Consider the following 14,841-nt stretch of genomic DNA (forward strand, 5'->3'; position numbering starts at 1 on the left):
CTGACAATTTTTTTTTCCCAGATATTTTCCATCTGTGGTTGGTTGAATCTGTGGATGTGGACCCCCCAGATACGGAGGGCCAACTGTATGCATAAACTATTCTGGATTTCTCAGGGTAAAGGTAAATCAGAAAAATAACGTTATCAGCACCAACATGGTGACCCTCTTTGAGCTGAAAAAAGATAATTTCTGAGGAGACAGGGGCCCTAAAGGATCCTAAATTTTAAGTCCCTCCAGAGACACGGTTGTTGCCACGTTCTTCGAGTTGTCCAGAACATCAGGTCAAAATTCACTTACACGGCCCCCCCCGTTTCAACTCTGGTCTGGCTCGGGAAAACTCAACACGGAAAATGACCCTTTGAAAGAGCGGCTTCTTACTCTTCAGGGAATGGTTGGCACGGTGCACTTCTCTGTGTGCCTGATATTTCCTAAATGGTGTGCTGTGAACATGCACGAGGCTTTGAATTATGTAAGAAATTTAGATTGGTCTACAGGACACAAATAAGGAGATATAACAGAAATCAGATCTAGGCCTAAAATAAATTGAATGCGTGTGGGCTCTCCTTTTCCCCTTAGTTTGATTTCATCAAAAAATCTATATTTGGAGAGCACTCTGAATGGAAGCTGTTGTAACATGCAAACGCTTTTGATCATCTTCCCATGCCATAAGGAGGTGAAGGAAGGGGGCCTCCGGGGCCCTCTTGGTCAAATGTTTTAAGGTTGTGAAGAATTTAAGGCTTACTTTTTCCGGTAGCAAAATTTTCCTGAGACATCTGAGGCATTATTAAAGAATGTAGATGACCACTATAAAATGGCCTAGTTATACTTAAAAGCACTAAAGAAAATCACTGGGGGTAGTCCCAGACTTCACATAAAAAATATTTTCATTCTCATCCTCCTTTGTGGGCTGGAAGGACAACTGCTGAAAAACATGTGAACAAGAACATTTTTCAAGAATGCACAGTAGTGAAAAATAGAAAAAATAATAAAGAATTCTGGATGGTAATCTTATAGGTTTGAAAGTGAAGGGATAGTTTTTTATATAGTCTATTTTATGTCAGCCCTTTTGAAATATATTGCTTTGCAACGTTTACTAGATAGTGTTGAGGAGAGAGTATCTATATACCATATTTTGCTAGAGTAAGTTGTGAGGCTAAGGGAGCATAGACTCAGAAGTTGGTCCAGCTGGACTTGAATGCAAGCTGTCATTAAAAGTGCTGTCATCCTGGGCAAGGAACTCACTTCTCTGAGCCTAAATTTTTCCATCATCTGTTAAAAGGGGTTGTAATAAGGATTAGATAAAATATGCAAGAGGTACTATGGCTCTTCAGTAACATTGTATTTCTTCCTGCCTTCTTTGCAGATATGTTGACTCATCCAGATGAAATGTCTGAGCCTTGGGCTTTCAGTCTAAACAATTAAAACTCATCATTTATGGTGAGTGTGTTGATTGATGGGAACATCCCGTTTACTTGGCAAAAAAAGAAAAATACTTGGGATGCACTCCATTTCAACATAGTCTGTGGCCGCATTTCTTTACCTACAGAATTGGTGTTTTTATTACTCTAAGATTAAAAATTAACGTTTATTTAAAAAATGAGATTCTGTCATTTTTTAATAATTTCTTAGAGCTACGTTTCCTAATTTCCCTAACTATTCAAATGTTCATACATTTGATTAAAAGAAGTCTCATGTAAGAAGTTGCAGCAAAAGATAGAACCGAACATAGACATACAGAAAAAGAGTCAAGTTAAATAGGTGACCTGATGTTAAATGTGAAGCAAATACCCTTCAGACGTTAGCAGGAATAAGTATGGATGAGGCCAAATGGATGTTCCCAGGCCACAGTCAATAGACTGTGTTGGGACTTGCCTGGTGGTCCAGTGGGTAAGACTCTGCGCTCCCAATGCAGGGGGCCTGGGTTCGATCCCTGGTCTGGGAACTAGATCCCACATGCCGCAACTAAGAAGCCTGCGTGCCGCAACTAAGACCCGTTGCAGCCTAAATAAATAAATATTTTTTTAAAAATAGACTGTGTTATATTTGAAGTGTGGGTTTCCATCAAAGATGCTCATTCTGACCTCACGATGAAAACACTTCTTGAGAAATCCTACATATGAAATTCAAATACCAAAGGTTCTCCACACCCAGGGGCCTACGTATCCCTTGAGCTGCCTGGCACTCCTATGCCCATTGTTCTCTCCAAGGCTATTGCCTTCTGCTCCAAGCTATTACAGTTGCACACAGACAGAGGGAGTGTTTTTCCAGTGGGGGAATATTCTCCCCCGAATTACTCTAGGCAGCACCGAGCTCGACGCAGTGCCAGAAACGGACACATTATACTCTACACGATGTGTGATTAGTCAATAGAGAGAAAAAAAGTCACACACACTGCCGTCTTCCACAAAAGAGGAGAACGTGCTATTGTAGAGATGATGATACCATGTGAAAAGGTTAATCATAGTCTGGCATTTGCAGTGTTGGATGCAAACCTACTTTTGCTGAGGCTGTGAGTTTCCTTGATTAGAAGCCCTGTTCCCTGCTGGGACCTTCTCCAGCACCAAGACATCTTGGTCATGTTCTTTAAGTCTGACTGTATTCGCCTCAACGTCCTGCAAATACAAATTACACCACATACAGATGCTGCCGTTTTTCTCAGACAATGAAAAAAATTTCAAATGCTTCAGAAACTCATTTGGTGCTTGTGATGCTAATTGTTGCATCTACAAATTAAGTCATTTTCAAAGTCAAGGGCTGGAACGGTCAGAGATGAGGTTGGAGGCACGTGGTTTTAAAAGTCTGCTGTTACCCGAGATGCAGAAAATCAGCTGAGGAGAGAGGAGTGTGCTCAGAGAAACCTTTGGGAGAGGGTGGTACAGCGGAAAGAGAGAGGAGCCAGTGCACTTATTCTTGATAAATATATGTGGCAAATAGCACTCAGCTTCAGCAGAGTTCTTTCATTCTGATTATCTTCTGAGGGTACTTAGTTTTCTTAGGAGTGGCATGTTTTCCCTCTAATCAAAAGACTTGTAAAAACTATCAGTTTGAAACGTGTTAAAAACACTTTTCAGTTATTTGGAATAATTTTATAAATTACATCCATGATAATGGTCCTAATCTGATTCTTTCAAAGAATAATTGTGGCTGAGTGCAAACTTCATGTGTGTCAACTTCCAAAAGAGTAAAGTTCAAATTTCAATGTCATTAAAAAATGATTTATTAAAAAATCGTAATGCACGTTTCCTCCTCATTTGGTTCCTATTTTAAGAGACTGGATAAAAACCACATCAAATTCCATGTGGCATTTTTTCTATATTAGTCAATGCTTTAATCTTTAACTTAACTTTTTTTGCATCAAGAGAACGCATTCCTAAGACAAACTTCGTTGTCAGAAATTTTGCTGCCAAAGGCAAAAGCTTAAGGTTGTGTAGGAATAGGTGTCCACACATAAGGGATGGGAAGGAGACTGTAAATCTTCATGAAATAATGCCAAATGTACCAGAAAGCACAGAAGGTGCATTTGGGATTTCAGGGTAGGAGAGAGAAAGATGCTCAGGCTGGGAAAGGCATAGAAGGGAGTCTGCTCTGTGAGCCAGCAGGGAAGGGAAAAGAGCAAAGTGATCCTGGAGGGAACAGTGTCTCTGGGTGAGGTGGGATAGACCATGGGCCACCTGAAAGGCCAGGGGTGCTGGGACAATATCACCATGCCCAGCGGTCCACAATCAGGCTTCCACCAGCTAAAGCTGGGTTGTCCCTCGCAAGAGACCAGGAGCTGGATGGTGGGGAGAACCTAGGGACCATCTATTCTAACCATCATCCACTCTCACAAATACTTTAACAAGCTTCCATTAGGCCCCTCTGCAGAGCCATCTCTAAGTGCAATCTCATGGCTCCTCCTACAACCCCAACTATTCTTCATGTACTTGCCAGAGTCTGAAATTCCTTTAGTGTGAATCAATTTGACAAAAAGCACTTGAAATGAAAATGCTTGGTTAGAGTAACCATGGTGGACATTAATGGCAACTAAAATGCAGTCACTTAATAAATCCAGAGGGAGTGTGAGGATATGAGAAAGATTCAGATTTGGGAAGAGACAGGAGGTTTAGGATAGAGAAAGACATGGAGAGGGAGGTGGGGAAGGACACAAAAGGGGAAACCTGGGATTGCAAAGAGAAATGTCTCAGGCTTTGGCATTTGGCCAAGGCATCCCTATTTGTCTTCAGTGCTCATGGACCCGTTCAGGTGTGTGCAGGGTTATTTGGTCCAGCACAGCGCGGCACATTTGCAGCCTTACTGGAATATCACCTCTGGACCCCAGAGCCCACCCCAGCACATCGAACATGCCAGGTTTGTAAGCAAGGCCCTCTGGCCCTAGAGCATTCATTAATCACAGTGCTGGCTCAATTAACACTACACTCATTCTTCTTATCTGGCAAAAGTGAAAATGCGACGCCCCTCAGCCACACTTCACCTTGGACTCACCCTCAGGATCCGGTTAAAATCCTCCTTGTCTACTCTTAAGAAATGGCAGTTATCTTCTCGCAAGACGATGGAGGCAGCTCTCGGGGCATCATTCACTAGCGCTAACTTGCCGAAGTCATCACCTTCGTGCAGCGTGCAGACCACACCCTGGAGAGAGCAACACATCCAGATGAAGGTGATCCCTGAAAGGGAGCAAACACCCACCTGCACCCCCCCCCCCCCGCAAAACACTGTATATATCAATAGGCTGTACCCAGGGATGTCAAGTGTGGGGGGAATCAGATAATTATGTTATAATGTTTCATTTCTCTTTCATTGAGTAATCTGGGCTAGGGCCTAACTTAAATGTATACATTATAATCCAGGAGCCCCAGAAAATTCAGTACTACTCTGAGTATAATAACTTAGATAACTTATGATTAGAGATGCTATAATGTCTTTTCTGCATAGAGTAACAACGTTGTAGCAAGTTTAATTGTAGCATTAAGTTGTTAATACTTAGAACCACTAGTATATGGAGCATAATAAAGTTTCAGAAAGAAAAAAAGATATATATACCTTGCCATAAATGACTACATTCACTGATCCTTTTAGAATAATGTACCAGGAGGTGCCTTCTTCCCCCTGGTTAAACACTAGATACAAAAAAATGAAAAGACTTATGACAAGAGTAGAAGCACATCAGTATAAATTACAGCTTATCAAATCATCATTTTTAAGTCCCCAGAATTATGCATTTAATTCCAGAAGGGAAAAAAAAATCACTGGCAAATACGAACTTATTCATGTGGAATATTACTTCCTTTTCTTTAGAATGTGAAAGGAACAGAAATACTGCACTCCTTGCCGTGCCCTAAAGATACGTATTCACTAGATACAAATTCACCAGCTATCCATTCCTTAAAGCAATACATTCCCCCCACAATTCATCAAAACTTGCTAAGCTATAGAACACAGTTTTTAAAAGTATTCTGAATGGTAAAGTGAAGTTTGAAAACATGCAAATCAGTACTACATAGTGTTGATGGATGCATATCCACATATTTTTTAAAAAATGGGTTGGAATGATAACCGCATCATATAGGGTAGGAGTTACCTTGGGGAGGGGAAAAGAAGAATGAGATAAAGGAGGGAACAAGGAGCCTTCAAATGTAGAATTTCATGTTTTAGAAAATATAAAAAATGAAAAAATATGGCATAAGGTTACTATTTGATAAAAAATGTTTTTTAAAAAGGTGTTTGTGGGCTTCCCTGGTGGTGCAGTGGTTGAGAGTCTGCCTGCCAATGCAGGGAACACGGGTTCGTGCCCCGGTCTGGGAAGATCCCACATGCTGCAGAGCGCTGGGCCCGTGAGCCACGGCCGCTGAGCCTGCGCGTCCGGAGCCTGCGCGTCCGGAGCCTGTGCTCGGCGGCGGGAGAGGCCACAGCAGTGAGGGGCCCATATACTGCAAAAAAAAAAAAAAAAGGTGTTTGTAACAACCTCTAGTTTTTTGTTTGAAATATTTAAGTATTTCATGATAAAATGAAAACCATCAGTAAGAGTGAGTGAAAAGAATAAGAAAAGTTGCAAGTCATCAGTGATCATAAAAATTAAAAAAATATTAAAAGTGAACCTTTAAAATGTGAAGAAAAGACATTCTTACTAAAGTAAATATCAATGTTAGAAATACCACTTTTGATGACTAAAAGTAAAATATTTGAAACTCATTTTTAATTCTTTTTGCTTTTACAATTCATGGTCTCTGCTTATTTGACTAACACAACTCAGTCTGAAGAAAGAGCAAGATTTTCCAAAGAATGTCTCTTGAAAAGTTAACACGTGTCCATTATAAATGTTTTCTATGTTTCACTGGGGTTAGGAAGTGTCAGTTTACATGGTGTGAAATGTATCTTTACTGTAGAACTCCTGAGAAAGGTAGCATGCTAGTATGTGTTACTATTCTCCAAGAGAGATCAGAGAAAGAGGCATTTCCTGATCTGAATACACCGCTAACCATGTTTTTCAAGAAGCGTTTTGTACGACGAGTGGGAAATGCCAGCCGAAATAATTTTGCTCACTTTTTTTTTTTTTTTTTTTGTGGTATGCCGGCCTCTCACTGTTGTGGCCTCTCCCGTTGCGGAGCACAGGCTCCGGACGCGCAGGCTCAGCGGCCATGGCTCAGGACCCAGCCGCTCCGCAGCATGTGGGATCTTCCCGGACCGGGGCGTGAACCCGTGTCCCCTGCATTGGCAGGCGGACTCTCAACCACTGCGCCACCAGGGAAGCCCTTGCTCACTTTTATTAATATGAAATTTCAATTTCTTGCTCCCAAATATGATCACAGAACTAAACTACAACGTGCACGCTGGAGAGATACTACATATTAGTATTGCATAAATATTTGGGGCAAAGAAATTCTCTCAGGCTCGGAGCTGTTAGTGAAAATGAGAGAAGAACAAGAAGGCAGGAGAGTATGCCAGTCTAACTAGCCTCTCAAGAGATAGATTAGTTTCTCTCAAGCCACAAACTGAAGTGAGGTCACTGTGAAAAGGTTTTGCCTGGGGTCCCCCCTGAAGAGCACTGACTTCATCTCACCCTCTTTAAACACTGCCTTGAGCCAGCAGGGGAGGGCGCAAGTGGAGACACAGGCTGGCAACTGCTCCCAGGCTGGCACCCAAAACCCAGCGGGCTGCAGAGTAAGGGATACGTGCTGGGAATAATCACAGGTCCAGAAAAACAAATGGTGCCACGTGACATCCTGGCAAGTCAGACCCAGACCCAAGAAAGGGGAGCATTTGCAGTCAGGCTCCCATGGCGCATGCTCGGGAGGGGGCCAGCCAGGCACCATGCACGATTACAGTCTTCACTTACACACGGTTCCTCCTTTGGCGTGGGACTCGAAAATGAGAACACCTGCTAACTCCCGTTTCACCTAGAAGGAAAAGAGAAGAAATGTGGGGGAAAGGCCAGATTGCGGGGGGCTGGGGAGGGACTTGTTCTCTTTCTGAACAGTGCTGACTTCCACGCGGACACCTCCCACTCTGCTTTGCTGCTCCTCCTGTCTAGAACCACTTCCACTAGATGTGCCACTAGATTGTTTTTTAGTTTTTTAAAAAATTGAAGTATAGTTGATTTACAATGTATAGCAAAGTGATTCAGTTATGCATATATATATATTTTTTTTCAGATTCTTTTCCATTTTAGTTTATTACAAGTTATTGAATATAGTTCCCTGTGCTATACATTAGGATCTTGTTGTTTATCTGTTTTATATATAGTAATGTATATCTGTTATTATCAAATTTCTAATATATCCCTCCCCTGCTTCTCCTTTGGTAGCCCTAAGTTTGTTTCCTATATCTGTGAGTCTATTTCTGTCTTGTAAATAAGTTCCTTTGTATAATTTTTTTAGGTTCCACATATAGGAGATATCATATGATATTTGTCTTTGTCTGACTTACTTCACTTAGTATGATAATCTCTAGGTCCATCCATGTTGCTACAAATGGCATTATTTCATTCTTTTTATGGCTGAGTAATATTCCACTGTATATATGTACCACATCTTCTTTATCCTTTTACCTGTTGATGGACATTTACGTTGCGTCCATGTCTTGTGCCACCAGACTCTTAAAGCTTTTTACAAAAGCTGTTTTATAAGCTAATTCGTACAAGACAACCTCCCTAGAGACTGTTTAAACTTGGTTTCACATGTATGAACTAGGCAATTTCTCTGCCTGTCTTGCATCTTGGTGAGAGGGTGAGAGCAGCCACAATATCGTGACTCTTGCTCCTGGAGGCTCTTCTTTGCATCACACATCATGCATCACCACAAACGTGTTAGAAAACTCAATGTCTTGAAGTTGAATAATAAAGCTTAAATGTGTGAGCTATTTCTTTTTAATTCCAAACTATGGTCCCAAATTATGTTCTCTCTCCCTAAGAACCAAATAACCTGAGATCTTCCACAGTGCCTGGGTATCTGGGATTTGAGGTAGAAGACTCCTCCTTTCCGCTACCCACAATCCTCCCAATTCCACCAAGGCTGGGGAAGTCAGAACATGCGCATGCTGGGGACCCGGACAACAGGTAGGGAAAAGGGGTCTTCCCTCACTTCCCTCTCCAGCATGAGTTCGTGGAGCCTCGGCTGCTGCCCCTACGAATGCAGGAGCTCCCCGGGTGAGGCCCCCGGGCACTAGACCCATCCCACCATGGACAGAGTGAAGATGACAGCAGCGTGGTGGGAGGGAGGGGAGCCTGGGCTGGACCAGACCCCTGGATACTCCATGTAGGTGAGCAAGCTCCCGGATCCCCAGTGGTGCAGGGAGTGGGAGGGATGTGAAGGCAGTCCTGTCTGGGTTGAAGGGGGAAGGATCTGGAACCCTTCTGCTTGGGGTTGTGGTGAATGCCTCACTGCTCTCAGTGGAGACCTGAACTCTACCCCCGCCCAGAGCAGGGACTACAGGCACTGCCACCATGTGACAGTGACAGCATAATATCGCCTAGTGAGCTGGGGATGAAAGACAGATTAAGCAGATGGGCATTGCTGAGGGGTCCCGCATAAAACCTGTGATCCGTGGATGCTGGGACAGCTTCTTTTATTATCATTATCATTACTGAATTATTAGCACATAGGAGACTTGTGTTGCCTGGAAATTGTGTTTCTCTCTCCCTCCTATGGCAGGAGACATTTCTGTCCACTGTTCTTCTAAACACCCTAGTCACGTAAAAGTTCAGAGTCAGATACGGCCGTTGGGCCATTGTTCACTAGCAGGTACTGCTCTTGTGTCCTAAGATATCTGAACTAATGCTCTCTTGCACCTTCTGCTTCCTTTCTCAATCTGGCAGCAAACCTGGGTGGAGCTGGCCCCTTGGGCCAGGGCTGGTCGTCTTGATTTCTTTCCCCCCCCCGAGCCCCGCTCCCGCACGCGGCTCTATATGTCATGGAAGGGACACCCCTCTTAAGGCCTGGCTCTCTTGTCTAGGTATGCGGGTTCCAAGACTCAGGAAGTTTGAAGCGTATGTTCCAGTTCTGCTCACATCATACTGCCTTGGTGTTTAGGGCAGCTACTAGTAACGTAGTGATACTTGATTCTTTTTTGGTGATTGCACATGGGCGTAGCTTCCTTAGCATCTCGTGAGAAACAGGAGGGGCCGTTTGTGAGGGAGAATTCAGGCGTTCCTGCCCCTCGCCCACACTCTCCAATACTCTCCTTCAGGCCTAACTGTGCATTTAACTCAAACTGTGCGCCCCTCCCCTCCGCCTCAGCTAAGAGACAACTTACCGTGGTAGAAAGATGGGATAAGGCTTTAATGTGAAGGAGTTCTTCATAGATAATTTCTAGGTCATCCACGGTCCTCTGGCCAGGTCTACAAAGAAAAAAAAGTAACAAGGAAATAATGAGATAAAAGTCATTGCTAAGGGCTTGAAATATAGAGGTGACTTCGGGGGTCAGTAACATGTTCAGGAAATTCTTAGCAGAAATCCCGATTAAAAAAACATCGGCAGAGGGAGAGAGTATGCTATGATCATTCCTAAAGGGATTTTTGACATGAACGTGTTCCTTGATGGAAGGACATGGAAGAAATCAGAAGGGCACATAATCCCTTTCCTTTCCATCTCAGAGGGAAGAACATCTCTGTTCACACTGTAGTTGGCTAACTGACCTCTTACTTTGTAGATGATCGTTCTACAAAATCGCCTTTCATCACTACCTTAATCAGTAACAACAAACTTATCGTTTAGCATCTCTAGGAACTATTGGTTCAATCAACTTGATGATCAATCCAAATTTCTTGGGATCCTGATATCTTAGCTTAAAAGAATAATAATGCTGTTGTCACTATTGTTTTGGGTTATGTAATATGCTTCCACCACAGGACTCAGATAAAGGATGCCTATAGACAACATTTTCTCACCTATCCCTGAGGAAGTGAGGGCATGAGATGGGCAGAAGGCAAACAGTAGTGCATGGGATTAGTAAAAGAGGGAAAGAAGGGAAGAATACACCTGCATTTCCCCAACTCTGTTCCATGGAGGACTACTGTTCCATGAGATGTTAATCAGTATACTATGTACAGTTTTTTCCCTATAATTTATTATAAAACTAGTATCTAATAGTCTGCCTTTCCCTATAATTTATTATAAAACTAGTATCTAATAGTCTGGGGCTTGTGGGCATTATGGACATTTTGGCATGGGAGGACTGAGTGGATTGCTGATCATCTTTCTTGTCTATAATAATTCTGGAATCACTAAGAGAGTTTAATTATACATCAATGGTAAAAGGCATGACTGGTCAGTAATTTGGATTTTCTATTGCTCTCTCCAGTATAAGAAACTAAAAAACAAACAAATGTGTTATGAATTCTGAGAGTGCTAGGAAGTCAATCTCCACATTGATGGACAGGTGACATTCACTCTCAGCTAACTGCTATAGTCATGAGTGTTACCTATTAGATAATCATCATCTGTCTTATGCATTTTGTCCTAAAATTTCAATAACTTGTGGTATTATTTAACGTTTCTGTATATTAAACATTTAAACCTCAATGAGCTGCCGACGGTGTTCCATCATTACACTGTATTTTAAAGAGTGCTCCTTGATTAGATAAATTCAGGGAGTGTTGGTGTCCTGAGCAGAGCACTGGGTTTAGCGTCTGAAGATCAGGTTTTAACCTTGGTGCAACCATTCACCAGCTGTGTGACATCAGAGGCTCAGTTTCATCTGTAAACTGGGGACAATATCTTTCTGAGAGTGATGTGAGAGCTAAAGGAAGTAGCGAATGGGAAGGTATCTGCATATTTATTTGAGTGAGCGAAAAAAAAAACCCAGCAAAGTGATATTCAAAACTTAAACCCTTGCACGAGAAAAACAAACTTACAAATTAAGTATGACTCTTGGTTCAGCAAATTACATCTAGAACTTAGTCAATTATTAGATACGTACTTGGAGCTATCGAAACTGAATTGTAAATATTCTAAAAGAGTTGAGTTAGATAATTTTGCAACTATATTCCAGATCAAATGGGAGCTAACTGGAGGAAGAAAACTCTTTGCATCCCTTGGGCATTACCTTCTCAAGGACGGCTTTAACACAAACAAAAGAATATGATATCCTTCTCTTATAGCAACAACAGAGGGTCTATTTCCTAATGCCTGCCTGTACTAAAGCCATGACCCAGGGAGATGCCAGCCAGGTTCACCTCCTGCCAAGGATCACCACTTAAGGATACACTGTGCCCCAATCTAGTGGAATGCAGAAAGTAGGGGACCCACCGAAGGAAGAGCTATGGCCCCAGGGACTCTGAAGGAGCCAGGCCTTCTTAGCAAGGGGCCTAATCTACTACTTGACTTAGACATGGGGATTTTGAAACTAGGACCCTTGGAGATTTAAAAGTCAATTGAGTCACCTCAGTCCATCTACTACGATAGAGGCAGCTAATGTGAAGTCTCAAGGTGGGCGTAATAGGATTATGGCTCTTCAGCACAAGGGGCAGCCCTGCTGTTCCTGCTACTTGACATCAGCCGCAAATAGCACGGACCCTCCTAGAAGCTTGGCTAAAGGAGAAAAGGGTCGCCAAGTCTCATTCTCAACTCCATGGAGTGGGCTGTTATGGAGGGAGAAGAAAAACTCAGCTGGGAAAAGAAAGGGTTAGAATTTAGCTCTAAAATCTTGACAGATTCAGAGTTGGAATTGGGGAGCAGATATCTATGAGTTTAGGAAGAGTTTTCACATAATATCAACATGAAATCCACACTGATCAAGGTTTACAGATTAAAAAAATAAATGCTGCCTTTAGGATCTATAAATCCCATTATATTAAAGATCACTGAATTTCATCCAAGAGTTAAAACAGATGATGATGAAATCTGTCAGACCCTCAATGCAGCATACTGAAAATTTGACAGTGTGTCAAGGCTGCCCTTTGAGCCACTTAGTTAGTCTTAGGACCTGCACCAAAGTGTGGGAGAAGACAGGTAAAGATGGCAACTTTCAGGCTATTTTCGAAACCCACTCAACTTCCCACTGCCCCACACTACTGAGCACGGCCTGAAGCTCTCCTCCCCCAGGCCACTGCCCTCCTCGATCTCTCCCTGGTCTTCCAGACATTTCTCCTCAGTGTCCTTTATGAGCTGTTGTTTTTTTGTTCACCTCTTGAATCGTGCTGTGCCCCCCAGGCTCTGCCACCTTCAGCTCTGTTCTCACTTCGTTCTACCTTCTCTCCGTGGGAAAAGTCCCCAACTTTCATCTATACGATGCTGAGACCTCAATCTTTATCTCCAAACAGATTTCTCTCTTGAGCTCCAACAGCTTCCTGGCCATCAATTCCCAGACAACCCACAAGTGTCACAAGCTCAGTCTGTCCAGAAGTGCTCCCTCATCGTCATACAAGGCTCTCTTAAAGCGGGTCTCAACTGACTTTCCTAGACTCATCTCTCTTTCCTCTCTTCACATCTTCCCTCATGGCTGTCTACGTTCTTTGCTCCAGGGATAACCAGACATCTCCCTGGTCCTCAGACACGCGAAGCTGTTTCTCGCCTCCAAGACTCTTCACGTGCTCCTCTCTTTGCCTGGGATTTTTAATTTTTTCCTGCTTCAAGCCCAGCTCAGATGTCCTCTCGCCTAGGTAAAACTGGTTCTCCAAAACTTATTCTTCCATGGCACATGATCCAACTGCCGTGGCAATTACAACATACTGTGAACGATGTTATTTGCTTAAAAATCCACGATTTGACACTGCTCTTCTCAAGAGAAGCAGCATCTGGTAGTACAAAGGGTGCTAAGCTAACAACAGAAACGGGATTTGAGGTCTAAAACAGGAACTTCCTAGGGGCCCAACTGGTCTAATGCCTTGTCCCTACATCTGTAAAGATAGGGATAATAAACCGGATTGCTGTAAAGATTAAACGAGTTAATATACACGAAGCATTCATACATTGGAAATATGGTACACATGCAGGATGGCGTTATTAAGGGGGAGGGTGTTCAATCCATCTCATCAGATGAATGCATGCACAAGTTCTCACGACTCATGCGGAAGTCAAGGTCTGCCCAGGGGAGATGGCAGCAGTGCCAAGGACCAGTTCCTGTTCTGTGGCCTGAAGGACACAGGGGCTTACGCTCTGTTATCCTTCCCACTGAAGGTCCATTAGGACAAGGTGTCCATGACACAACTCACTTCAGGTACAGCACACGTAAGTGTCATGGTAAGTAGTTAATTATTAATGGAGGGAGGAGACAGGATGAAAATGTTGGATCTCACCTGTTACTCCAAATCCCGTTCAAAGATAGAAAAGACAGATTTTTCTGTAGGATTATACATGTGTTCATCCAGTTTTAAGAAGTTACCATTTTAGACCAGCTGAACTTATTCAGTCTAACTAAGTCCAGATCAGTGGGGGCCTGGACAGAGATGACCATGAAAGGCCAAGCAGCACCTGTTGGGTAGGACCCTTTTTATGGTCAGAATTTTGTCTGCCATGCTAAAGGTCTGATAGGAAAGATATTTAAAAATCCAAAACAGCACTGAAAATCAGTAATGTCACCACGACAAACCATAACATAGCACTCTCCGTGGACATGAGAGTTTCAGGAATTCTTGGGTGATAGGAAGCAGATAGGGATAGAATGTCTAAGATGTGTCTGGAGGCAGACACAGCTCTGGACTCACGGAAGAGACCATCACAGGAGGGAGACAGCCCTGCTGACAAGACAAGGGCAGGAGAGGGTCCCAGGGCTCATCAAAATACTGCTCCATGGGCTTCCCTGGTGGCGCAGTGGTTGAGAGTCCGCCTGCTGATGCAGGGGACACGGGTTCGTGCCCTGGTCTGGGAGGATCCCACATGCCACGGAGCAGCTGGGCCCGTGAGCCATGGCCGCTGAGCCTGCATGTCCGGAGACTGTGCTCCGCAACGCGAGAGGCCACAACAGTGAGAGGCCCACGTACCGCAAAAAAAAATAAATAAAAATAAAAAATAAAAAATACTGCTCCACTCAGGACAGGGGGCCGCTGGGCCCCTCTCCCACTCTATGCGCCGAGCAGCAGCCTGCCCCAGGGTTCACTGCCAGGCTACAGCTCGAGACCTGCTCCAGAGGAGCCTGAGAAGGAAGCAGAGGCCTGGGCCCTCCTGCCAGACACAGAGGACGGAAAGCAGTGGCAGTTCTCCCAGGAGGGACTTCCCGGGAAGGGCTCTGTTCCGGGAGAGCCTCCTTCGTTTGGCAACCAGCGGGAAGACGGTAGTGGCTTCACCCTGCCTGCCCCCCTCACGTCTCTGATAAAGCAAGGCCTGTCCGGAAGCATGGCCCCCGCTGCCTTCACAGGGGTGGGAGTGTGGATGGCCAACCTGCAGAGACCCACGTGGAACTTATTCTACC

General features: G+C 43.7%; 1 protein-coding gene across 6 annotated transcripts in view; it reads right to left on the reverse strand.

Moving 5' to 3' along the window:
- Window positions 1-14,841, reverse strand: part of RAPGEF4 (Rap guanine nucleotide exchange factor 4) — a 316,664-nt gene that overhangs the window by 55,228 nt on the left and 246,595 nt on the right. For all 6 annotated transcript variants that reach the window (XM_067741524.1, XM_067741521.1, XM_067741523.1 and 3 more), the window contains 5 exons: window positions 9,748-9,832; window positions 7,334-7,394; window positions 5,041-5,117; window positions 4,483-4,629; window positions 2,497-2,612 (listed from right to left, as the gene is read on the reverse strand). In XM_067741524.1, coding sequence (XP_067597625.1) covers window positions 2,497-2,612; window positions 4,483-4,629; window positions 5,041-5,117; window positions 7,334-7,394; window positions 9,748-9,832 — 486 coding nt within the window. The remainder of the gene's footprint in view (window positions 1-2,496; window positions 2,613-4,482; window positions 4,630-5,040; window positions 5,118-7,333; window positions 7,395-9,747; window positions 9,833-14,841) is intronic.

The sequence above is a fragment of the Pseudorca crassidens genome, chromosome 6 (genome assembly GCF_039906515.1).
Source record: "Pseudorca crassidens isolate mPseCra1 chromosome 6, mPseCra1.hap1, whole genome shotgun sequence".
Classification (NCBI taxonomy): Eukaryota; Metazoa; Chordata; class Mammalia; order Artiodactyla; family Delphinidae; genus Pseudorca; species Pseudorca crassidens.